We start from the raw sequence: 27479 nt of genomic DNA, 5'->3' as shown, positions 1-27479 counted from the left end.
AATATAAAAAAAGGAAATACCGAATGTTGATAGAGAAGTAAAGGGTATCAAGGGAGAAGCAACATATATCTGTTTCAATTACACAGTATGAGGACACTTATATATGTTAATCCTAATCATAATCCTCTCTACTATAAAAGTCAGGCTTTACTTATTACCCAAGTGGACAATTGAAGCCAAAGTCAAAGAGGATAAAGAAACAATCTTGATTGATCCCTTGAATCAACATCCTACCTGAAAATGGAATTGCTTTATTTGTTTGAGAAAGCCTTTTTGTTTCTAGATATCTCAATGAATTTATTACTTGATCATGACACTCTAAAATGAAGTTAGCATCCAACACGACTCCGATATCTCAAAGAAGAAAACATCTTTTTGATGAAAAGAAGCAAGTGGCTGGAGATGATTCAAGGAATACATGTACTAATCAAAATCTTATTTTTGATCGTTCAGAAGAAATGGTCAACTGGCTCTACCTTCCGTCATTTGTACTCTTGAATATTAAGAGAGGAGAAGTAATAAGTTATCACCAATTGACATCTTCTGTACATGATCAATATTTTCCTCGATAGGTCTTTCTGAATATAATGCATCAATTTAGATCACAAGAAGGTTGGTGGCAATACTTAGGTAATCAAGCATTGATATCTAACACGTCAAATGGATCTTTTTTGTTATCATAATTGTTGTCATTGGCTAGAGCACAGATCTCTTTCCAACTGAAAATAAATTTGTGCTAGCTAACTGAAAACCACAAGATAGGAATTCAGATTATTTGCTAGAGCACAAAATAGGATGCTATGAATTCGAGCCTTACATAAAAAAAAAAGGATGCTATGAATTCAGAGTATTTGGATCTCACTTACTATTTGTCACACCTCCTTTTTGCGCGCTCGCCCCAAAGGATAAATGCGCGAGGGAGTTTTTCCAATTGAAGTGACAATATTCGAAATGGGATTATTTATTTATTTCAGAGTCGCCATTTGGAAAAGGTTTGGCTTTTGGTGTCCCAAGTCACCGGTTTATCTTGAATCCCAAATCGAGGAAAATATTAGACTTTCCAAATGAAGTCTGCGAACCAGAAATTCTAAGTAAGGAATTCTGTTGACCCGAGGGAAGGTGTTAGGCACCCTTGAATCCCGTGGTTCTAGCACGGTCGCTTAAATTGTTATAATGGCTAAATATCTGATTTAAATACATGTTGTGACTTATGTACTTTTATTAAGTTTAAACCGCTTTTATTATTATCATTTATTTTTTATAAAATTGCAACGTCGTGAAAATGCATCTCGAACCACGTCACAATCAATGCACCCGTAGTTGTTAACACATTTCGACTCCGTTGAGATTTGAATTTGGGTCACATAAATGCGCACCCGAATTTAAGAATGTAATTTAATTAAGTCGCGCCTAAAGAGTCTAACGCGTTTTTATCTTTGAGGAAGGCAGTGAAATTCACTAAACAGTTCATCCCAAATTCTAAGTATTTATTATGATCAATTATTGAGGGCCCCGCAATTTGCATTTTTATTTGGCGAAGCTCGTCTCATTATTTTTTAAAAGGATAATCTTAGCATGGCTACATTTTCTATTTTTGTTTTCTAAAATAAATGAAGATAAGGTCCTACTTTATTTACATACTTTCGAGTTATTATGGTTAAGTTTCAAAAGTGAGTTGTTTAAGGAGTTTGCATGGCGACGCATAGAACATTCTACATACAGACAGTAAAAGAAGGAAAAGACTACATTAAATTACAACTTCAAATCTTTCTCATTTGTTTGCATTCATGCCTCGAGTGGCTTACAAGATGAACCAGTGTATCAACTTATGTACCTGGTATTTGGGAAAGCAAGGAAAGAAGATGAAGATCATTAGAAGCAGCAGTAGTGTAAATACACAACAACAACAACCCAACAACAACAAATTCGAATCAGATTCAAGGCCCAAAAAACTTTGAGGAAAAACCGAACAACTCAATAGAATAAACCCAAAAGTTTGTAAGCAAGCTAAACAGCAACAAACCACGTGTGTATTAAACCCGAGACTAAACTCGCTTATCCCTTTGTTTTTGTTTTCTTTTTTTTTTTAACTCTCTAACACTCTTGGGATTTTCGGAATGTCTTCCTCTCTCAAATTAATACTCAAAAATCTTTCAAGTTCAGTCTAAGTTTTTTCTCTCCAGTCTTCGTTCTTTTTGAATGTTCAAGTCCCATTTAAAATGTGTCAAAATGACTCTATTTATAACAAGACTCTTGTCTTGAATCCCCAACCCGAAATATTCCCTCAATTGCATGATTTGTCCCCACTACTTAATGTTTTCTTTATTTTAAACCCTTGTCCCCCATGCCTGCACGCTTTGTCCCCCGCTACATTAAATAAATATATCAGCCCCAACCCATTACATCTTGTCCCCCATGCCTAACATAAACAATTACAATATTTCCCTCACTACATTACGTCTTGTCCCCCATTATATTAAACAATTATATCAACCTCACCCCATTACATCTTGTCCCCCATGCTTAACATAAAGAATTATTCAAAATGTTCAATTCCAAAACTACCCCTCCGACCTTATTGCAATTACCATTTTACCCCTGAACGTACTGCAATTTACCAAACTACCCCATCAGCTATACCCAATTCACCTAATCAATCTCAACCAAAATATAGCAAATATGACCAATTTCTAAACAAATTCAACAACAAATCACATGAACACAAATTGAACAACATCAAATTAATGTGAATAAATTAACCATATTGGGAACCAATCCTGGTTAACTTAGACCAAAAATGAATGAGCAAAAGAGACAACAATATTAACAACAAAGATACATGATTCAAACTAAATCAACAAGTCAAAAACCAAAACAAACTCAAATTAAATTACTGGATGAACTTCAAACAAAGAATAAACATGCATTAAAATCTATTTTAAAAAACAAAACATGACGGATTCAAACAACAACAAAACGATTTAACAATTTCCGAAAAAATACATAACAACACATGAACCAAACTGAAGAAATAATTTATTAAACTTCAATTTGAATCTAACAACATTAAACTAACAATTTCACATGAACAAACTGAAAAATTAACAAAACAATGAACACGAACAAAACAAAAATCAAACACTTACCGATTTTAGATTTGAGAATATCAAAAATAAAACACGGACAAAAGTGAAACTCAAAATTCACTAACCGGATTTAAACGACGAACAACGACTGACCAACGACGAACTCGAACTAGGTACGGATTGTTTTGACGAACCCCGACCAAAGTGAAGCAGCGACGAGCTACTGTGATGGAGAAGTCGAAGAAGAAAGCAACAATGTTCGACGAGATGGACATGGTTGGACATAGCAGAAGCAGCAAGAAGCAGAAACGGGAGCAGCTTGGTCATGAAGACGATGAAACCACGAGGTGAAGAAGACGAAGGTGAGGCAACAGTAACAGCAGCAACAATGGTGTCTGTTTGGACGTAGCGAAGAAGAAGCGGTAGCAGCTGGTCGTTTAGATGGAGACAAGTGAAACGAAGCCCCACGTCCATGGCTGGAGCTCGGAGATGGCAGAGGTGAGCGTAGGCAGCCATGGGAGCTCGAGTTCGAGCTCGACGAAACAAAGAAGATGAAGCAGCAGCGACTGGGTTTCGCTGGACGAAGCAACAGGTGACTGGGAGCTTCTGCGAGTGGCTATGGTGAGTGGTCGCTTGGGTGGAGAAGCTGAAGCAGAAGGCAGAAGCAGCATGGAGCTTAGCCATGGCATCCATGGCGACGGGTTGACGGCGAAGACGCAGTAACGTCAACAAAAAAGAGCTCAATGGAGGAAGGCGACGAAGCAGAAGCAGTCACGGGGTTGAGGAGAAGACGCAGCAAGGAGGTGGTCGTTCATGGTGGTTCGTTTGGTCGTTCATAGCTTGAGGACGAAGATGGAGATAGGGTGGTCGACGGAGGGGCTGTGCGTGTGTGCGAAGGTGAGGCAGAGGGGGAAAGGGTAGCTGCCATTGTTGGGGAGCTCGGGGAGTTGGAGAAGAAGAAGGGAGGGTGGGGGGCGGATAGTTTAGTTTAGGGTTTGGTTTTTTTTTTTTTTGTTTTGGGAAAAAAATGAAAAATGAAGAGGGGTTAGGTATTGGGGTTATGGGGCAGACCGGGTCGACCCGTGTGGAGATGGACCGGGTCATGGGGAAGGTTGGGTATTTTTGGGTTTGTAGCTTGAATTAGAAGAAGAGCCCAATTCCGATTTTTTTGTATTTTTGCTCTCTTTTCTTCTTTTATTTTTCTAAAACTAAATTCTAAAAATTCTTAAATTATTATTAAGAACTAAATTAAGTTATAAAAGCGCAAATTAACTCCCAATAACAATTAACGCATAATTAAGTAATAATTAAGCATAAAATTGTACAATGGGACATTAAATGCTAAAAATGCAAAGCCTATTTTTGTAATTTTCAATTTTTGTAAAACAAACTTAATTACTAACAATTGTAGAATTAAATCCTATATGCAAAATGCGACATATTTTTGTATTTTTTATTAATTTAACAAATAAACATGCACAGACAAATACAAATAATTATCCAAAAATGTCACAAAAATTCTCAAAATTGCACACCAAGGAAAATCATTTTATTTTGAATTTTTTGGGAGTAATTCTTTCATAAGGCAAAAATCACGTGCTTACAGCTGCCCCTCTTTGCCCGAAGACACGAAGGGTTTTCGTGCAAAGATAAAGTGAGCGATTTTTGCCCATCCGAGTACTCCGTGTGAAGCATTTTTTGAAAAAGATTTAACCGAACCTTTGCTTCAAAGGTTTCCTACATATCCCTGGCTAAAGGGGAATCAGGTTAATGTAGTTCGGGAAATTTCGGTAGCTAGGCCTACCATGGGATTGCAATGCTTGTTGTTACTGCTATTGTTGTTGCCACTACCGCTTTACTGACCTCCTTATTACAACCAAAGGAAATTGAAACTGAACTAACTACTTATGCTTGTCAACCGCTAGTTACAAGATTCCTATCTATAATTCTTTTGCAACTTGATCTTGGGTCTTAGCTGATTCTGCTTGTAGACTTCGATCTGAATCTTGATGCTCGCAAGTTGTAGGCGCTTGTTTATTTCTGCAGTATTAAGTGAAACGGGATTGGCGGAGCTCGGGAATTTGATCAAATTTTGGAGCGACCTGCCATTTGTTTGTTCCAATATTTGGGAACATCTTATCTTTTTGTTCTTTTCTTCTTTTCTTTATTCTGGATTGAGACTCATCCCGTAGGTCGTCTCGATCCATGCACCTCAGGGTCAGACCTGCTGAGACAACAAAACAAACGAACGAAATTTTTCTGCCCCAGTTTCACTAGGAAAATTTCGTGAGTTAATTGCCATAATAATCTATAGGATTGATGAGGGGATGGGACAACTCTAGTCTAAAAAGTGCAACTCAGGGATTGGAGCCCTAATGTCGCAAAAGGTAAAAATGTGCAACTCAGGGATTGGAACCCCAATGCTGGCTAAAGGAAAGTTGCTTAACTCAGGGATTGGAGCCCTAATGCTGGCTAAAGGAAAAACGCTCGACTCAGGGATTGGAACCTTAATGTCGACTAAACAGGAAAAATGCTCAGTTCAGGGATTGGAGCCCTAATGCTGGCTAACAGAAAAACGCTCAGTTCAGGGATTGAAGCCCTAATGCTGGCTAAATGGAAAAGCGCTCAACTCAGGGATTGAAGCCCTAATGTCGGCTAACAAAAAAAATGCTCAGTTCAGGGGTTGGATCCCTAATGCTGGCTAAATGGAAAAGTGCTCAACTCAGGGGTTGGAGCCCTAATGTTGGCTAACAGAAAAACGCTCAGTTCAGGGATTGGAGCCCTAATGCTGGCTAAATGGAAAAGTGCTCAGTTCAGGGATTGGAGCCCTAATGCTGGCTAACAGAAAAAACGCTCAGTTCAGGGATTGGAGCCCTAATGCTGGCTAAATGGAAAAAGTGCTCTACTCAGGGATTGGAGCCCTAATGTTGGCTTAATAGAAAAACACTCAGTTCAGGGATTGGAGCCCTAATGCTGGCTAAATGGAAAAGTGCTCAGTTCAGGGATTGGAGCCCTAATGCTGGCTAACGGAAAAACGCTCAGTTCAGGGATTGGAGCCCTAATGCTGGCTAAACGAAAAAGGTGCTCAACTCAGGGATTGGAGCCCTAATATTGGCTTAACAGAAAAATGCTCAGTTCAGGGATTGGAGCCCTAATGCTGGCTAAATGGAAAAAGTGCTCAACTCAGGGATTGGAGCCCTAATGTTGGCTTAACAGAAAAACGCTCGGTTCAGGGATTGGAGCCCTAATGCTGGCTCAATGGAAAAGTGCTCAGTTCAGGGATTGGAGCCCTAATGCTGGCTAAAAAAAACGCTCAGTTCAGGGATTGGAGTCCTAATGCTGGCTAAATGGAACAGTGCTCAGTTCAGGGAATGGAGCCCTAATGCTGGCTAACAGAAAAAACGCTCAGTTCAGGGATTGGAGCCCTAATGCTAGCTAACAGAAAAACGCTCAGTTCAGGGATTGGAGGCCTAATGCTGGCTACAAAAATGCTCAACTCAGGGATTGGAGCCCTAATGTCGGCTAACAGAAAAATGCTCAACTCAGGGATTGGAGCCCTAATGTCGGCTAACAGAAAAATGCTCAGTTCAGGGATTGGAGCCTTAATGCTGGCTAAATGGAAAAGTGCTCAACTTAGAGATTGGAGCCCTAATGTTGGCTAACAGAAAAACGCTCAGTTCAGGGATTGGAGCCCTAATGCTGGCTAAATGGAAAAGCGCTCAACTCAGGGATTGGAGCCCTAATGTCGGCTTAACAGAAAAACGCTCAGTTCAGGGATTGGAGCCCTAATGCTGGCTAAATGGAAAAGTGCTCAACTCAGGGATTGGAGCCCTATTGTCGGCTTAATAGAAAAAAGCTCAACTCAGGGATTGGAGCCCTAATGTTGGGAGGATTGCCAGGTTATGCCGGAAAACTGACCAGGTTATGCCGGGAGAAAAGGAAAAAAAAGGGCTTCTAGGTTATGCCAGGGAGGTTCACGGGTTATGCCGTGAAGAAAAGAGATCCTCGGGTTATGCCGGAAAAGGGCAAGAGTCCTTGGGTTATGCCGGGGAAGTCATCGGGTTATGCCGGAAAAGGGAAAGAGTCCTCGGGTTATGCCGGGGAAGTCATCGGTTTATGCCGAAAAAGAGTCTTCGGGTTATGCCGGGGAAGTCATAAGGTTATGCCGGAAAAGGGAAAGAGTCCTCGGGTTATGCCGGGGGATTCATCGGGTTATGCCGGAAAAGGAAAAGAGTCCTCGGGTTATGCCGGGGATTTGGATAGAAAAAGCTCATTGGGTTATGCCAGGGAGATCCGCGGTTTATACCGGGATAGTTGAGGAATGAGGTCCTATGCTACCATGATTTGTTTTTCTTTTGGGATTTTCATTTTTATTTCTTGCCTCTCTTTTTTTATTTCTTTTTATTCATCAAAATGCATGAAAGAATTCTAGGGAAACTTACTTTTGGTTGTTCTCCCGCTGCAAAGCTGGTTCAATGCTCGCGCATTTCACTTCTTTCGGGCTATACCTGCTTCTTGCACGGTTGCTTTAGATCGCACCTGTCTCAATTTTCCTAAACAAAGAAAAATTGTCAGTTTGAAAACGGTGGTTGGTTCGATAGCTTTGATCGTTCCAATTGCTTTGTCTCGGCCTAATTCCTGTTGAGAAACTCTGCCATTGATTGGATTCACAGGCGACCCCTTTTAAATTGATCAGACTCGTATTTCCGAATTTTGTGATGATTTGCCCGTGTAAGGCTTTGGTTCTTTCATCCCATTCTGCTTAGGGATTCTTTACGAGGCCAACTCAGTGGGGATTTTTATTGGGGAGACTCTGTGGGGATTTGTACAAGGCAGACTCTTTGGGGATTTGCTGGGGCAGACTCTTTGGGGGATTGTACAAGGGGAGACTCTGTGGGGATTTTTACAAAGGGAGACCCTGTGGGGATTTGTACAAAGGGAGACCCTGTGGGGATTTGCCGGTTCTTTTTTTTTTTGGGTGCATTAGGGAATTTTTGATCCTCAAACCTAGCTGCAATGGCTAGTCGCGTGGGACTTAACCTTTCCAACTTTATTTTGCCTTTGTAGGCCTTTCTTTTCTGTTTTCTTTCTTCCAACTTCAATTTTAGAGCATTTGGGGGTACCTTGGTTTCTTCAACTTCGCTGAGGCGATTAGCCACGTGAAACTCAACCCTTTCAACTTCAATTGCCTTTATAAGCGCTTTAATTTGATTTTCTCCTTCCAAGAGTTTTTATTCCCGAGCATCGGCTGCCATGGCCAGTCGAGGTCGTCTTGATGCACCTGCTGAGGCTGGGTGCCTTTTGCACATTAGCGTGTATCAAATGAAAGCCCTGTAAATCAGTCTTGCCATCCTTTCTTTGTCTTGGTTTTGGAAGAGTGTTAGACTAAAAGGATCCAAAAGAAATAATTGAATGGAGAATGAGTTTAAAACTAGAAGTGTCCCTTTCGGGGAAAGTAGAGAAGGACTTATCTGGAGTACATGCGGACTTCAATGAACATGACATGCCTTTTGGACTGGATGCCTGATCTGTGAGGATCTTATTTTCGATCATGGGCGCCTTTTGTGGGTTCTCACGAGCTGGCATTTTTCATTTCATTTCTTACCATCTCCTTATAGTGCCCGTGTGGGTGTTCACTAACAAGACTTCTCATTTTGATTTTCTCTGCTTACCGTCGCCTTACGGTGCCCGTGTGGATTTTCGCCAATAAGTCTCTCTCATTTTGTTGTATCAGATCCAAATAACTCCATCCTCCCATTTTGAACTACTTTGCCGATTGATCAGAAGGACTTGAACAAGGTTTGGGGTGAAAAGAATTTGGATTAAACTACAACTTTGGAACCTTTTGGGCGGGATCATTGCCGAACCATTATAACTTATGCCCCAGTTTCACTTTTGGGGGACTTTGGATTTTTGTTTTGGTGTGACTGAACCCCAAGGAGAGGTTGCCTACGTATCCTTTCGGAATCAAGTCAAACGTAGTTCAGGCCAATCATTTGTTTTTTTTTGGATTTTTTTTTGTTTTTTGTTTTTCTGATTTACTTTGTTTTTCAGTTCCCTTCCCTTTTTTTCATTTTCATTGTCTTTTTTTTTGTATATATATTTTCTTATTTTTTCAATTCTTTCTTCTTCTTCTTTTTTCAATTTCTTTTTTTTCATTTTATTTTCAATAATATTTTCAGGTTCCAAAGGGGGTAATGAAAGAAGAGTAACCAGCTCAAATGGGTTTGCAAAGGGTTGATAGTATTTGGGTAGCGAGAATGAAAGCCTTCGTCATATCAACCGGAAAAGATTTTATTATATAAAGGATCCAACATAGTACCTTTTGACTGCATTTGTATTGACAGTTATTTCAAGGACATTTCCTTCGATATGTCCCAATTACAACACACTCTTTTTGGCAGTACTCTTGTTGTAATGTATGTACCTTTCCAATTTCGGGAATCAATTCTCCTTCAGTTGTTCCAACTCTTTGTCTTGTTTCCTTAAGCTATTCTTCATTGCGACCCAATTCTTGATTCATTATTTCGAGGTCTGACAGAGTTTTAAGATCCGGGCATGAAGTCCGCAAGCATGTCATATTATTGAAATCTGCATTTAACAGAACTAAAAGAGAATGAGAAAATTGACAAGATTTTAAGAAAAGAGACATTGCGGGAAAATGAAATATCAATTTCATTTGATTTTTTTTTGATTTGTTTTTTAATTTTTGAAGGTAGAAGGGTTTACATCGGAAAGTAAGACAATAAAGTAAAACATCTGGATCACACCCTGAGACAATCCAGATGCAGAAAGGATAGCAAGACTGGCTACCGAGACTCCCATCTGATGGGGAACTTTCAGGCTTGGCAATCGTTTTTTTTTTGCTTTTCTTCTATCTCGGCAATGGCTGCAATAGCCTTCAGTGCCGGATCAAATTCCTCAGCTTCACAGATCATTCCGCCTATTGGCCCGTTTGTGAGAGTAGGCAGGGGAATGTTCATCATATTAGGAACCTTTTCGTCCTGGAGAACGATTCTTTCAGCTTCAATTTTGTCTTCATCTGCCATTTTAAGGGTCCAATGACCAACCGTCCTTTGTACCGTGTCCCACTGCTCCAGAGTGGTATTCACATCTAGTATCAGCTCGATGCGGGGAGGGGGGACTCGGTGTTTGCCGATTTGGGGCCACTGGCTGCAGCAGACTTTGCCTGACTAGCTTTTGGAACAAACTTTAGTATGATTCACCAATGGGGGTGAACTGATTCCTTTTGAAAGACTCTCTTGGGTGAGGATTGAATTGAGGAACATTTGATTGGGGACTATATGGAGCTTGGTAAGGATGGGCATTTCTGGGAGGTGGAGCTCAGTTTTGTGTATAATGTTGTGGCCGCGTGCAAGGCTGCTCATCACCGCATACCAACAAAATCAATCACCTGAACAGAACCTCGCTAATTTACTCACACGCACAACCTTGTTAGTTTTGAGGCATTTAACATATAGGAAATCGCACGATGGGATGCAATGCACCTAAACAGTTAAACGCTTTTACCATGTGTTTGAACGGGTTGCATGTTTCATCCTGGCCTTAAACTAGCCCTCTTCACTATGTACCTCTTTTCTTTTATTCTTGTCTTTCTTTAACCACTCTTGATCTTGTTTTATGCCGCTTTTTTTTTGCACTCTTTTTTTTTGTTTTTGTCACTCTTTTTCCTTCTTTTTTTTCACTATTTTTTCTTTTCTCTTTTTCACTCAATTTCCTTTCTCCTTTTCTTTCAGTTTATTTTTTCACTCAATTTATTTTATAGCTATGATCGAATCCGATGGAGATTGCCTACGTATCATGACCCCGCATGAATCAGATCTTGCGTAGTTCGGGACTAACAAGTGCAAAAATAAAGAAACAAGTGTTCATTTTGCATTGTGCTCATCCTGCACATTTATTAAGGTGATTTAAGCAAAAATGATTTGACTCAAAAATGATTTGACTATATTTTAGAAAGAAAGATCTGATTTTCGAACACGGCCTTTCAACACTTCGGGGATGAAGATTTTAAGGCTGTGAGGGTCAACCGATCAAAACTCTAAAAGATGATCAAAAGTGGCCGTTTATGCAAAGTCAGCCTTCCGCCGTCCCTTTCGGGAGCATTTGGCTGTTTTTGACAAAAACAACATCACTTGACTTATTTATGACTCTTTTTTTCAGAATGGTGACCCGACATTGGGAACTTGGCCTTGCAGAGCCTCGGGGACGAGGATCCTAAGGCCATTGGGCAATTTGGTCAGAATTTTAAAAAAATGACCAAAAATGGCTGTTTGTGCAAAGTCAGCCTTCCGCCGTCCCTTTCGGGAACATTTGGCTGTTTTTGACAAAAACAGCATCGCTTGATTTATTTATGACTCTTTTTTTCAGAATGGTGACCCGACATTGGGAACATGGCCTCGCAGAGCCTCGGGGACGAGGATCCTAAGGCCATTGGGCAATTTGGTCAGAATTTTTAAAAAATGACCAAAAATGGATGTTTGTGCAAAGTCAGCCTTCCGCCGTCCCTTTCGGGAACATTCGGCTATTCTTGACAAAACGGCATCACCTGACTCATAAATTAAAATTCTGACATTTTGGCTATTTCTGAAAATGGGTAAGTTGGACCTGATGAGGGTTGCCTACATATCTCACACCCTGTGAGAATCAAACCGGCGTAGTTCGGGCGATCGTGAATAGAGTAAGTAAACTAACTTCTTTTTTTTTGGAATAATTTTTTTTTTAAAAAAAAATGCTTTAAAAGAATAAAGGTTTTTTTTTGGATTTTTGTTTCTTTTGGATTTTACTAAAAACAATGCTTTAAAAGAAGAAAAGGATATATTTTTCTTTGGATTTTTGAACTTGACTCTATTTTTTATTTTGAAAGAAAAACTTCTAAAAAAAACAATTCCTTTTCTTTTGATTGGAACTTTGAGAATTTTAAAAGTAAAAAAAAAGAAAATATTTTTGTTTGAATTTTCATTTGTTCTCTCTTTTACTAAATAAGAAAGAAAATATTTTCTTTGGATTTTGGCTGTCGTCTCTTAATTTTCGAAAGAGGCACTTTTAAGAAAATATTTTGGATTTTCGAGTTTTTTTTTTAAATTTACAAAAGTACTTCTAAAGAAAAATGAAAATATTTTTGGACTTTAATTTTTAATTCTATGACATTTACGAAAGAAAGACTTTTAAAGAAGGAAAGTCTTTAAAAGAACGAATATATATATATATATATATTGATTCTCTTTTTCTGATTTTTTTTTTGATTTTTTGGGAAAAATACTTCAAAATAAAGGAAACCCGTATTTTGGATTTTGATTTTTTTTTAGATTTTATTATTATTATTTTTTTTATTTCTTTTTCCGTATGAAATACTTCAGAAAGAAGGAAACTACCCTTCTTTTTTTTTTTTGAGTTTTGAAAACTCCTTTTTTTTTGAGTTTTATAAGGAAAGATTTCTAAAGAATGAACTAATGAAAAATATTTTTTTGGATTTTTTTTTAAAATTGGGGTCGGAACCGATGAGGTTTGCCTACGTATCTCACATCCGGTGAGAATCAGACCCGCGTAGTTCGGTCTGATCAGAAATAGGGGAAACAAACTAAATCCTTTTTTTTTAATAAAATCTTTTAAAGAAAAGGAGGAAAACTATTTTCTGGATTTTTATAAATTTATTTTTTTTATTTTTTGAAAAGAGACTAAGGAAATATTTTGAATTTTAAACTTCTTTTCACTTTTTTTTGAAATTTCGAAAATCTTTTAAAGAGATACTACAAATGAAACAATATTTTTTTTGAATTTTGAATTTTCCCCTTTTTTTTTTTACTTTTAAATAAATACCTTTTTTGGATTTTGAAAGTGATTAAAAGGAAATTTGTTATATGTTTTTTTTAATAAATCAAACTAGAAGACACATTTTGTTTTGATTTTTTCTTTTTTCTTTTTAGAAAATTCCGGCGAGGTTTTGACACTACTTGGACATTGGTTTTATTTTTTCAAAAATAAGTAATTATCTCCCTACGCTGTTATTTTTTTTTTAAAGTTTTTTTTAGAAACTGGTCAGCATGCAGAACTGAAGCAAATAAATGCGCAACACAAACGGGATGCAGCAGGATGGTCTTTTCATTTCAGGTTGCCTGTCCTAGACGGACCCAACCCCTGTGTTGAGTCCGCTATGTCAATTGCAACATGATTCAAATAAGCGTTCCTACTAGGGACCCGGCATGAGGTTTTGTTATACTAGGTTTATAACCTGGGTATATGTTCTAGACTGTGTACCCGAGCGGACAACTCGAGTCGAGAAGGGGGCTACGTACCGGGGACCCACGAGATCGTCCAGCTTTGTAACTTGTCCGGCCTCTTTCTTATTTCAGGTATTGACACTAACAGAATAGGGAGTCTCGACCAGCGAGCTTCTTCCCGGAGGTGAAGAGAGAAGGGTTCGGCACAATTTATATATACAGTCAAATAATATCAAAGCGGTAAAAGCAGCATTTAGCACATTAGGCTCAAACATGTAATAAAGATCAGATAATAAAGCCAAATATAACAATTATTCTAAGCTTGAATTCTTGAACCCTGAACGAGAGGTTCTGGGTTGTAAATCCCCACCAGAGTCGCCAGAGCTGTCACACATCCTTTTTGCGCGCTCACCCCGAAGGATAAATGCGCGAGGGAGTTTTTCCAATTGAAGTGACAATATTCGTAATGGGATTATTTATTTATTTCAGAGTCGCCACTTGGAAAAGGTTTGGCTTATGGTGTCCCAAGTCACCGGTTTATCTTGAATCCCAAATCGAGGAAAATATTCGACTTTCCAAATGAAGTCTGCGAACCAGAAATTCTAAGTAAGGAATTCTGTTGACCCGAGGGAAGGTGTTAGACACCCTCGAATCTCGTGGTTCTAGCACGGTCGCTTAAATTGTTATAATGGATAAATATCTGATTTAAATACATGTTGTGACTTATGTGCTTTTATTGAGTTTAAACCGCTTTTATTATTATCATTTATTTTTTATAAAATTGCAACGTCGTGAAAATGCATCTCGAACCACGTCACAATCAATGCACCCGTAGTTGTTAACACATTTCGACTCCGTTGAGATTTGAATTTGGGTCACATAAATGCTCACACGAATTTAAGAATGTAATTTAATTAAGTCGCGCCTAAAGAGTCTAACGCGTTTTTATCTTTGGGGAAGGCAGTGAAATTCACTAAACAGTCCATCCCAAATTCTAAGTATTTATTATGATCAATTATTGAGGGCCCCGCAATTTGCATTTTTATTTGGCGAGGCTCGTCTCATTATTTTTTAAAAGGATAATCTTAGCATGACTACATTTTCTATTTTTGTTTTCTAAAATAAATGAAGATAAGGTCCTACTTTATTTACATACTTTCGAGTTATTATGGTTAAGTTTCAAAAGTGAGTTGTTTAAGGAGTTTGCATGGCGACGCATAGAACATTCTACATACAGACAGTAAAAGAAGGAAAAGACTACATTAAATTACAACTTCAAATCTTTCTCATTTGTTTGCATTCATGCCTCGAGTGGCTTACAAGATGAACCAGTGTATCAGTTTGTGTACCTGGTATTTGGGAAAGCAAGGAAAGAAGATGAAGATCAGTAGAAGCAGCAGTAGTGTAAATACACAGCAACAACAGCAACCCAACAGCAACAAATTCGAATCAGATTCAAGGCCCAGAAAACTTTGAGGAAAAACCGAACAACTCAATAGAATAAACCCAAAAGTTTGTAAGCAAGCTAAACAGCAATAAACCACGCGTGTATTAAACCCGAGACTAAACTCGCTTCTCCCTTTGTTTTTGTTTTTTTAACTCTCTAATACTCTTGGGATTTTCGGAATGTCTTCCTCTCTCAAATTAATACTCAAAAATCTTTCAAGTTCAGTCTAATTTAAAATGTGTCAAAATGACTCTATTTATAAGAAGACTCTTGTCTTGAATCCCCAACCCGAAATATTCCCTCAATTGCATGTTTTGTCCCCACTACTTAATATTTTCTTTATTTTAAACCCTTGTCCCCCATGCCTACATGCTTTGTCCCCCACTACATTAAATAAATATATCAACCCCAACCCATTACATCTTGTCCCCCATGCCCAACATAAACAATTACAATATTCCCCCCACTACATTATGTCTTGTCCCCCACTATATTAAACAATTATATCAACCACACCCCATTACATCTTGTCCCCCATGCTTAACATAAAGAATTATTCAAAATGTTCAATTCCAAAACTACCCCTCCGACCTTATTGCAATTACCATTTTACCCCTGAACGTACTACAATTTACCAAACTACCCCATCAGCTATAACCAATTCACCTAATCAATCTCAACCAAAATATAGCAAATATGACCAATTTCTAAACAAATTCAACAATAAATCACATGAACACAAATTGAACAACATCAAATTAATGTGAATAAATTAACCATATTGGGAACCAATCCTGGTTAACTTAGACCAAAAATGAATAAGCAAAAAAAGACAACAATATTAACAACAAAGATACATGATTCAAACTAAATCAACAAGTCGAAAACCAAAACAAACTCAAATTAAATTACTGGATGAACTTCAAACAAAGAATAAACATGCATTAAAATCTATTTTAAAAAACAAAACATGACGGATTCAAACAACAACAAAACGATTTAACAATTTCTGAAAAAATACATAACAACACATGAAACAAACTGAAGAAATAATTAATTAAACTTCAACTTGAATCTAACAACATTAAACTAACAATTTCACATGAACAAACTGAAAAATTAACAAAACAATGAACACGAACAAAACAAAAATCAAACACTTACCGATTTTAGATTTGAGAATATCAAAAACAAAACACAGACAAAAGTGAAACTCAAAATCCACTAACCGGATTGAAACGACGAACAACGACTGACCAACGACGAACTCGAACTAGGTACGGACTGTTTTGACGAACCCCGACCAAAGTGAAGTAGCGGCGAGCTACTGTGATGGAGAAGTCGAAGAAGAAAGCAACAATGTTCGACGAGATGGACATGGTTGGACATAGCGGAAGCAGCAAGAAGCAGAAACGGGAGAAGCTTGGTCATGAAGACGATGAAGCCACGAGGTGAAGAAGGCGAAGGTGAGGCAACAGTAACAGCAACAACAACGGGGTCTGTTTGGACGTAGCGAAGAAGAAGCAGTAACAGCTGGTCGTTTGGATGAAGACAAGTGAAGTGAAGCCCCACGTCCATGGCTGGAGCTCAGAGATGGCAGAGGTGAGCGTAGGCAGCCATGGGAGCTCGAGTTCGAGCTCGACGAAACGAAGAAGATGAAGCAGCAGCGACTGGGTTTCGCTGGACGAAGCAACAGGTGACTGGGAGCTTCTGCGAGTGGCTATGGTGAGTGGTCGCTTGGGCGGAGAAGCTGAAGCAGAAGGCAGAAGCAGCATGGAGCTTAGCCATGGCGACGGGTTGACGATGAAGACGCAGTAACATCAACAGAAACGAGCTCAATGGAGGAAGTCGACGAAGCAGAAGCAGTCGCGGGGTTGAGGAGAAGACGCAACAAGGAGGTGGTCGTTCATGGTGGTTCGTTTGGTCGTTTATAGCTTGAGGACGACGATGGAGATAGGGTGGTCGACGGAGGGGCTGTGCGTGTGTGCGAAGGTGAGGCAGAGGGGGAAAGGGTAGCTGCCATGGTTGGGGAGCTCGGGGAGTTGGAGAAGAAGAAGAGAGGGTGGGGGCGGATAGTTTAGTTTAGGGTTTGTTTTTTTTTTTGTTTTGTTTTGGGAAAAAAATGAAAAATGAAGAGGGGTTAGGTATTGGGGTTATGGGGCGGACCGGGTCGACCCGTGTGGAGATGGACCGGGTCATGGGGAAGGTTGGGTATTTTTGGGCTTGTAGCTTGAATTAGAAGAAGAGCCCAATTCCGATTTTTTTGTATTTTTGCTCTCTTTTCTTCTTTTATTTTTCTAAAACTAAATTCTAAAAATTCTTAAATTATTATTAAGAACTAAATTAAGTTATAAAAGCGCAAATTAACTCCCAATAACAATTAACGCATAATTAAATAATAATTAAGCATAAAATTGTACAATGGGACATTAAATGCTAAAAATACAAAAGATGCCTATTTTTGTAATTTTCAATTTTTGTAAAACAAACTTAATTACTAACAATTGTAGAATTAAATCCTATATGCAAAATGCGACATATTTTTGTATTTTTTATTAATTTAACAAATAAACATGCACAGACAAATACAAATAATTATCCAAAAATGTCACAAAAATTCTCAAAATTGCACACCAAGGAAAATCATTTTATTTTAAATTTTTTGGGAGTAATTCTTTCATAAGGCAAAAATCACGTGCTTACACTATTCAGGTTTACGACATGTGATGATGACAAATTTGATCAGACCCTTCTTGTATCCTTCAATCATCAGTGGCATTGCAAGTGCAGCTTTGATTGTCTTCCATCCTGATGAAGTAATGTAATGAGTCAATACAGAAAAAGGGGTACCAAAATGTTGCAGAAGTACATCTATTTTGGCACAACACAGCTCACCACTGCGTAGGATTGATGTGAAGCCCCTCCATGTCAGTGCAGATTTTATAACTGCTGGCCAAAATGGAGCGACATTCTCAGACCAATCTGTTGCCTTGATATCCTGCCATAGTAGCCACAAGATAATAATATGTCTTGAGAATACTTGGACTGGATCATGATATAAACTTATGAAATAGAAAATAAAAAGTATATCAAGAGGATAGCAGCAAGTAGAATTAATTTACCCGAAGAGATTTAGATTGAAGTAACTTCACATAATCAGCAGTGGAACACCATGCAGGAAGATAGAAGGATTTACATATCTTATTTAACAACTCTTTCTCCTCTGGAAGCAGAGATTCCTCTGAAGGGGAAAGATCCCTGTGGCACCATGTCACAAGTATAATTGTGCCTCCTGGTGCAGCCACTCGAGCTAATTCGCCAACAAACTAACAATGAAGGAAAAGGAGTTTAGAAGAAACTCTATAGCAACAATTAGCCAGTGAGAAGTTCACATGTTCATGTTCAGATATGATGAACCTTTTGTTTATCCGGCATGTGTTCTCCACTCTCCATGGACCAAACCAAGTCAAATTGCCGATCTGGAAATGGCTGATTCAAGGCGTCTGCAACTTGAAAAGACGCCTGCTCATTTGCATTGCGGTTAGTAAAAAGAGAGTGCAAATATCAATACATTTTGAGGTGTAGGATTGGGCACAGGAGGAAGGTACATTTGACATTGTATACGGTAAAATCGGAGGGTTCAATTTTCCGTCATTACGACGCCTTGTAAGCACGTCTCGAAGGCTCGAGACCACGGTCGAGTTTCATCCCTCAAGGGCCATCGACGCTCGACCTCGGAGCAGTACAGACCGACGGTTATGGAGAGAAAGTGGGGAGTTCCCAAGGCGCATAAATAGGGCTGACAAAGTCTAGTGGACTAGTCCAAAAACGAATCAAGGCATTAACTAGCTGTGCCATCTCCATATCTTTGTAATTAATGGTTTTTGTACTATATTAGGATTCCCCCTCATATATAAAGGGGATCTTTGTCATTTTGTAGACATTTGTTGCTCAATACTAAATACACAAGAACATTCTCTCTGCTCTCTAACATATTCTCTTGATCTCATTACTTCATTTATTGCCTATCATTGATCATAAAGAGCCATCGCCGTAGCTCTCATAAAGTGTTAGTCCTCCCTCGATCGCTCTAAGTCGGTTACCCAACTCGACCTCGAGGCATTATAATTGACGGCTCGAGGCCCCGATCTCCAACTGTTCGGTTCGATTATCATACTGTTCCTAAGTTGTAATCTTGATTTCTAACCTTTTACCCAATATCCATTGCTTAACAACTAGCATAAAAATAGATCACGTATTTTTAGAACCTCATAATCAAATTTAATTATTATTACCATTTTCACGGTAAAAAGTTTGGCGCCCACCGTTGTGCTAAAAATAATAGTGATTATTTTCTTGCTGGTTTTACTACATAACGCAAGTTATCTTTCACACTTTTTCTTGCCAAGATCTTTGATTTCAGGTCAAAATGTCTGACTCAGTGAACAACAATCTTGAGAACCAAGCTTAATGAACTTTAGAACTTCAAACTTCTACATTCGATGTTGAAACCTACAAATCACGTCCGATTAACCTCAAATTTTGCACACAAGTCACATTCGACATTGCGGACCTAGTCCAACTTCTGGAATTGGAATCTGACCTAGATATCAAAATGTCCACTTCCGGTCAAACTTCTCAAAAACCTTCAAATTTCTAACTTTCGCCAAATGACTCCAAAATGACCTACGGACCTCCAAATCCACTTCCGGACTCATTCCCAATACCAGAATCACAATACGAAGCTATTTCTAGACTCGAAATCCTAAACGGACATCGATAACATTGAAATGCATAGCAACCCAAATTTATGAAATTATTCCAAAATGCCAACTTCCACAATAGGCGCCGAAACGCTCACGGGTCATCCAAAACCCGATCCGGACATACGCCCAAGTCCAAAATATCATACGAACCTGTTGGAACATTCAAATCCCGATTCCGAGATCGTTTAATCAAAACTCAAACCTTTGTCAATTCTTTAAACTTAAAGCTTCCGAAATGAGAATTTTCTTTCCAAATCAACTCCGAACTTCCCGAAATTCAGTTCCGACCATGCCTGCAAGTCATAATGCCAGAAGTGAAGCTACTTGTGGCCTCAAATTGCCGAACGATGCCCTAGAGCTTAAAATGACCGGTCGGGTCGTTACATTCTCTCCTACTTAAACATATGTTTGCCCTCGAACGTGCTAAGAACTGCGCTGGAGTTGTCTGAAATCACTGTTTAACACCTCGTGCTCCTACCCGTGCTACCACAACTCAGTTGAGCACATTTGCTCGAGCAAATCTGAATATTCCCCTTTTGTTTAGTCAAATTAGCCTTAGAGCCAAATTCTAACATCTGGAATTATCCACCAGGACTGCTTTCAACATACGAACACCGTATCAATCTCTATGCAATGTACCAATACATGATTGCCTACTTTTGCTGAATCCACACTAAACACTGTGTATATGGTGAAATCGGAGGGATCTATTTCTCGCCACTAAGGTGCATTCTGGGAGTCATATCGGTATCTCGAGGCTACAGGACTATGATCGATCTCTCTTCTCCGAGGTTCACCCATGACCCAACAAAGATTCCGAGGGTGGGGAACTCCCGAGGCGAACAACTAGCATCAGCAGAGTCTAGTATCGTGCCTAGCCGTCCCATCCCCGTGTCTTTACATTTAATGCACTCTGTACTATATTGTATTCCCTTTCCTATATAAAGGGAATCCATACAACTTTATAAGGGGCTGATGCTTCTCCAACTATTCTCCACAAGATCAATAATATCTCTCTCTTTCTTCTCTCTAACTTACTCGCTCTTACTAGCTCGAGGCCACTCTTAGCATTTATCGCCTTCATACTTGTTCTTCACTTATTGCTTGGTATTGGCCATAAAGAACTCTCTTTAATTATATTCAAACTATTATCCTATTCCCGACTATCCTCGATAGCTCGAACTCAAGCCAGATATCAATCTCAAGGCCTTCATCGACCCATCCGAAGCTCGGGCAAGCCCCTCAATTTGGTTACTGCCCCGTTTTAACTTGCATCTCATCGTTAAACTTCATATTCTTAGCATCAACTTCTCCAACAACTAGCGTGAAAATAGATCACATATTTTTAGAATCTCATTTACAAATTTAATTGTTGTTACCATTTTCACGGTAAATAGTTTGGCGCCCACCGTGGGGCTAAAAATAATAGTGATATTTTCTTGCTGGTTTCATTACACAAATACAAGTTATCTTTCACACTTTTTTCTTATCCAAGATCTCTTGATTTCAGGTCAAAATGTTTGGCTCGGTAAACAGGAATGAGAACGACTACCTCGAAAATCACAACAAAAACGGTGTGGCTGTTCCAGTCATTGGCGCGCCACCGCTAAACCCCAATAACGCACTTGGACCGATTCCAGCGGACGCGGGTTCGTAAGACGCACAGCAGGTCGACGAAACTTCATACACCAACGGAAGCATACAGCATGGCGACCAACTGGAAGCCCAAAAGACCCCGGCTCGGGAAGCACAGGAAGTTAGTCTTCACGATATTTTTGAAATGTTGCAGGCACATTAGTTGGATATCACTTAGTTGCAAAGCCATCCAAAAACTCCCAGCACAGTAGCGCCGGAAACTACTCCCCCAACCGAATGGGTACCGGAGAGGTTAAGCAACGACGGATCAGTAGCCGATCCTGCCATCGTGAAAATGTTGGAGGACCTCACCAAAAGGATCGAGTCAGGCGAGAAAATGATAGCAGCCAACGATAAGAAGGTCAAAACTTATAACTTCAGAGTTGACCAAATCCCGGGCGTGCCCCCGGTCCTAAAAGGTGTAGATTCGAGGAAGTTCGTTCAACGGCCGTTCCCAGAGGAAGCAGCTCTGAAACCTATTCCAAAGAAGTTCACAATGCAAGAACTCCTAAAATACATCGGGACCTCGGATCCCAATGAACACGTCACTGCCTATAGTGGGCGGTGAAGGGAAACGACATAAAAAATGATGAGATCGAGTCCGTCCTACTGAAGAAATTTGGAGAAACGCTCTTGAAAGGGGCCATGATGTGGTACCACAACCTAGCTCCCAAATCCATAGATTCATTCGCCATGCTAGCGGACTCCTTCGTAAGGGCGCACGTCAGTGCCATCAAGGTAGCAACAAGGCAATCCGACGTATTCAAGATTAAGTAGAGGGAGAACGAAATGCTGCGAGAATTCGTGTCTCATTTTCAGACAGAACGAATAGAACTACCCCCGGTCTCCGTGCAGGCCTTCACTCAAGGCCTGAATGAACGAAGCTTGGTGGCATCAAGAAAGCTAAAAAAAAATCTGATCGAGTATCCCGCCATAACCTAGTCAGACATCCACAACCGATACTAGTCAGAGATCAGGGTCGAGGACGACCAGCTGGGAGCCCCTTCGGGCTTAGTATACCCGATCAGACTCTTGCGAAGGAGCCAAGATCAAATAAAGACAAGTACCAGCCGTACCCCGATGATAGGAGAAACGCTCCAAAATGCAATCCGCCACGTAACAACCGATTGGTAAACCGAGGACAGAACCCTCGGGGACCCCTCAACAGGGGTGGCTTCGACGGGTACACGGGGCCAACAGGTGCGCCCCGCCTATCAGAGTACAACTTCAATGTCGATGTATCAGACATCGTGTTCGCCATTAGCAAAATTAGGGATGCCAGATTGCCCAGACCAGTACACTCGGATCCTTCCCAAAGAAACTACAATTTGATTTGCGAGTTTCACAACTCGCACGGGTACCGAACCGAGGATTTCAAGCAGCTCCAAGAGTAAGTGGCCCGCCTGCTCGATAACGGGCACCTTCGAGAATTTCTCAGCAACCGGGCTAAAAGCAAATCCCAAGAAAGAGAAACAACCAAAATGAACAAAGCAGACGAGCCCCAACACGTCGTCCACATGATTTTTTGATGATTGCCCCAAACGCATTCAAATAGAGGACCACATAGCACCGCCAAACGAACACCAGAACTCGAAAGCACCATCGCCACCAAGGTATAATCACCTCTCTCTCTTCCTATCTTCTACTTAATGATAAACTCTTGCATAGGCCAGCGACCAAGGCAATTGGGACGCCGCTCCGGCTCGAGGACCCTGGGGTTTCAGAGCGTCCGTTGTACTCTTTTCCTTTGATCGGTTTTTTTTATCTCGAAATGGGTTTTACCGGCAAGGTTTTTAACGAGGCAACGTCCACGCACTTTCTGAGAAGGATTCAATAAGCCTACATGACTTTTTTTGCAATCAGCCCCGTTCTGGGAAATGACAAACGAGACTCCAATAGGAAATGATGTACTGGGACAAACGATCGAACAAACCGTGTCCGCATAAGCTGGGCTTACGGCAACCCAACGACATGTATTCACGTCAAGCAATCAAAGAATATCTTTCATCAAAAGCGTCTCGTACTCCATAAGAAAGTTCAGCTTGCTCACAGCAAGGATTCCCTCCACCAAATACATCTCAAAATACTCGGAGACTTAGCGTCAACAACGTGGCACCCGCACGACCTAAGGGTCAGAATTACAGGCTCATAAGGCCCCAATGAGGCAATTCCGAGCTCACGAGTAATGGCCTTCGAGCCTAAGCAAACTCGATGACTCAGAGACTATTGCCAATCGCCATACGCTAGAAAAGCCAAGGCCGTAGGACCCCGACCGAGCAAACTCGGTCTAAGCCAGATCTATTTTACATAGCAACAAAAACTGTAAGACCTCAACAGGCATGACAAACTGTAAGACCTCAACAGGCATGACAAAAACAGTAAGACCTCAACAGGCATGACAAAACTATAAGACCTCAACAGGCATGAAAATTTTGTAAGACCTTACTACAGGCATAAATCTCAATCCCGAAGTTTAGGCTATATGTCGCATTTGTAAGACTCCCGAAAGGGCATACCCTCGTATACACCTAAACTATTACTTTGGATAAAAAAATGGCTCCGACCAAACACATATGACTACGGTCAAAACGGCTGCACCATCCAAATTAATGCGACTCGGGGACGCCTGACCCTCACTAACAAAATCGCAGGCCATTACTTCGAATCTACTTTGGAAAGAACCGGTTAAAACAAGCTACCCTCAACAGGCAAACGAGTTTCGACCATGTCAGCTCCAAATCACAAGGTTTCGATCTACTCAGCCTACGAGCTAAACCTTCCGAGGTGCTCGAACATCGCCGCTAACGACTTGAAATAGAGGTTCTTCCCGAATCGACGACGGGTCAGGCAAAATTATTTTAAAAAGACCTTAACGGGAGGAAAACAAAGCCTACAATATGCCCACGGGCAAAAGTGTAAGATCCATTGTTGCCATCCAAATGAGCCTCAAGGCCGCACACTAAAAGGTCGCAACGACCAACAACGTAAGAGCTACTGTCGCCATCTTGAAAATTGAAAACTTGAGGATTACAATGAGCTCGAGTCGTAACCCGATTCGAAGACTGGATCCAAAATAGTTAACTATACATGCCTAAGGGCACAACATAAGTGCCATCGTCGCTAGCTCCACAAGCCTCAGGGCCACATACATAAAAGGTCGCTTCGACCCAAGACGTAAGAGCCATTGTTGCTAGCCCATGCAGACGTAAAACTCGAGGGTAAATTGAGCTCGAGTCGGAGCCCGACTCGGAGACTAAACCCAAAAATGGTTAAAGTGCGTAATCCCAAGGGCAAAAAGAAAAAAAATAAAAGCCGCTGTCGCCGGCCTAATGAACATCAAGGCCATGTTACAGGTTCGGAGATTTCTATCAATTCAAAGGTCGAATCGATCCGATTGAGATCCTGACGAACAAGAGTACAGAAGATACAAATTGTGGGATTCCCCCTCTTACTTTTACATATTGGCGGTGAAGCCCAATCTCAATCTACGACATATTATGAAAGCTATATACACCAAGAAGAAGGCAGGGAATAAATGTCCCCCCTTCAACAACTACGACCCGGTGGCCCCCTCCTCACTGTCTTCAACATCGGACAGAAGGAACTTGGCATCATACTCCTCCCCTTTGGCTTGCTCGATCTCCCCCGAGAGATCGAAGCCCCTGGTATGAATCTCCTCGAGGATTTCCCTCCGGGATCTGCACCTCGCATATTCCTTGCTATTGCTTGCACGATCAAGGGCCTCTTCAGCTCAGCTTTAGCAACGGCAGTGCTATTTGAATAGGCCACCACTTTCTGTCCCGCCCTGGTATTGCTCATCATAACCTCAGCCCGGACATTCACCACCTCGGTTTTCGCCTTCGAAAGCTCGAATGAAAGCCTTGCGATCATTTTTGCCCCAGCAGAATTGTTCGTACGAACAGTCTGGATTTGCGCCTCAAGAGTAGAAGCCCCGGCCTGAGCCCTTTCTTTGGCCACAAAATGGGCACTCGCATGTGCCTGAAGCTCGATGAATTCGCATTTGACTCAACCAACCTCGCCCCAGAGTTGTCCCAGATCATCCGCCTTGTCCTTCAACTGAAACATCAAAAATCAAGACGTCGAGATAAAAAGGGAGTGCAAGCCAGCATGAAATACATGGTACCTATTTCTCCAGGCGAATCTCCCGGATCTGGCTCTGGTCCACCTCACGCCGTAAGGAGACGAGCTCGCTTTCCTTTGCCATACAAAGAAGCTTGAGAGATTTCTCCCTATCCAGAGCCTCCCGCAACGGAGCCTCGCAACGAAGCAGCTCGGATTTAAGCCTATCGAAAGACTATGAAAGAAAGCCAGATAAAGAAAAAGAAGAGGGGAAAAGGAAAAAGCGCGGGGCCTGAACACTCTTACAACAATTGAAACTCACCATGAGGCCAAAACGCTGAGCCTCGCCGAAGGCTGAAGCAACGTCCGATAGCGTACCACTACCAGAAGGTTGTCGATTGATCGAATCACTTCTCCTTAACCGCTGCATAGGAGTCACCTCACTGCAAGCCTTTTTGCACCCCGGAACATCTTTCCTTTTATCGGCACTCCTTGATCCCGAGGCCAACAATTTTTCCTTCTCCCCCGGGGGACACAACCGCGCTTTGAAATGACTCCCCGCACTTGCGACAGTTAAATCAAATAAACCAGCAAGAGAGGTGCCATTTTTAGGAGGCAAAGCGTCGGGCACCTACCATGATGCTTCGCCTCCCATCTCCCTTTTGACAGATCTCGCCACCGGTGCCTATCATAAATCGAGCAAGCTGCCAGCTTACGAGACCACTCAGCTAAATTAGGGACCTCGCCGGGTGACCAATGAGTTGCTACAAATAAAGAACAGAAAGATATCATTACATATCCAACCTCCAGTCGAAACGAAGAGAGTTCATATGAGGCACTTACGTGTGAAGTTCCATTTCTCAGGAAATGGAAAAAATTCTCCAGGAATGACATCGGTCGTTCAGATTCGAATGAACTGATTCATCCATCCCCAGTCCTCGTCCTCCTCACTACCAACTATAGGAGCTCGGGTGGATCGACGCTGAAGAGTAATCAGGCCCCGATAGCACAATGGTCGATACAACCTCACGAGGTGGCTGAGGGTAAACTCTATCCCGACCTTGTCGGCAAAATATCTCATCGCCTGCACTATTCTCCAAAGAGAGGGATGAACCTGCACTAGCATTACTTGATATCTCCGACAAAAAATAGAGGATGACCCGGTCGGGGGAACCCGACACGAAAACATGAATGTATACGCTCAACAATCGCTCAACATATGTCATAAAGCTCTCCTCGGGGGAAGGTACTTGCAAAATCATGCCTTCCACCCATCCACAAGATTTTCTGATCATCTCAAGGTTTTTCTCCCCCACTGATGAAATGATCTTCGACACATGCTCCCGATGGCATAAAACATTGGGAGGTTTCCCCGGCATGACAGTTCTCTTTAAGGCAGGGCATCCCGAGCCTCGCTCTCCTGACGTCGGAGGCGAGCCGTTGGCACCAACCGAATGCAAAACGTAGGACAAACTCTCCTCTACCTGATGATCGGACGTCGAAGCAGCAACAATGGCTACGACAAACTAAGGGGGGGGAAAGGGTAAGGATCTAAGCAAAAAATTTCTGAAATAGGGAAGCGAAAGGACTAGCACAAAGTGCCAGGCTCTGCAGAAGAGACATCCTTTTCAAAAACAGCAAGTTCGGCACTTAAGAGACAGATGAACAAATATATAGGGGCAAAGCAACAACTGCCCGCCTACCCAAGGGGGCCAATTAATTCTGGTTGTGTTAATGTCACCATCTCCTAGGAAAGCGTACTGGAAAAATCACCCCGTCCCCTATGTAACTCAAAAATTGCGGGACCTCGGGGAGCCCCCCAACGTCACGAGCATCGGTCCGAGAGGACCTGTCAATTTAACACCGGGACATGGCCAGTTTCAGGGTCCCGATTGATCTGAGAGAAGGCCCCAAAGGGCCGACACCGGGAGGCAAAAACTAAAACGCAAAAGCAAAAGGGCAAAGAGAAGGGCTGATAGAATGAAAACCCCCTTTTTTTACATTGTCAAAAAGAAAAACATCTTTGCACAACCCATTCCCCCCGGGGGCCGCATACAAGAGGAAAGGGAAGGGATACAAAAATGACTCGGAGACTACTCCTCGTCGCTATTATTTTCACCCTTATCGGGGGTAGATGAAAGCGTCAGTTTTTCCTCCACTTCACGGGCCTCCATGAGATCAGCTGACAGGTCAATACCTCTGGCTCCGATTTTCTCCAAGGTCT

At 41.1% G+C, this 27479-nt stretch overlaps 1 protein-coding gene across 1 annotated transcript; it reads right to left on the bottom strand.

The window, feature by feature from the left end:
* LOC142163218 (gamma-tocopherol methyltransferase, chloroplastic-like) lies at positions 1-25685 on the bottom strand. Its single transcript, XM_075220482.1, has 8 exons — positions 25578-25685; positions 25362-25490; positions 25211-25252; positions 18192-18296; positions 17897-18100; positions 17670-17772; positions 17480-17582; positions 1-234 (listed from the first exon to the last, which is right to left on the bottom strand). Coding segments are annotated over exons 1-8 (795 nt in total). The 3' UTR covers positions 1-233.
* Positions 25686-27479: the final 1794 nt, after the last annotated feature.

The sequence above is a fragment of the Nicotiana tabacum genome, chromosome 1 (genome assembly GCF_000715075.1).
Source record: "Nicotiana tabacum cultivar K326 chromosome 1, ASM71507v2, whole genome shotgun sequence".
Lineage (NCBI taxonomy): Eukaryota > Viridiplantae > Streptophyta > Magnoliopsida > Solanales > Solanaceae > Nicotiana > Nicotiana tabacum.
The sequence above is the reverse complement of the archived record's forward strand: the minus strand, read 5'-3'. Positions and strand labels throughout refer to the sequence as shown.

Coding starts and splice junctions, on each gene's coding strand:
- LOC142163218 (XM_075220482.1), bottom strand. CDS start 25,685: ATGCAGCGGTTAAGGAGAAGTGATTCGATCAATCGACAACCTTCTGGT. Junction 18,101..18,191: donor ACATGCCGGATAAACAAAAG/GTTCATCATATC, acceptor CTTCATTGTTAG/TTTGTTGGCGAATTAGCTCG. Junction 17,773..17,896: donor TTCAATCTAAATCTCTTCGG/GTAAATTAATTC, acceptor CTACTATGGCAG/GATATCAAGGCAACAGATTG.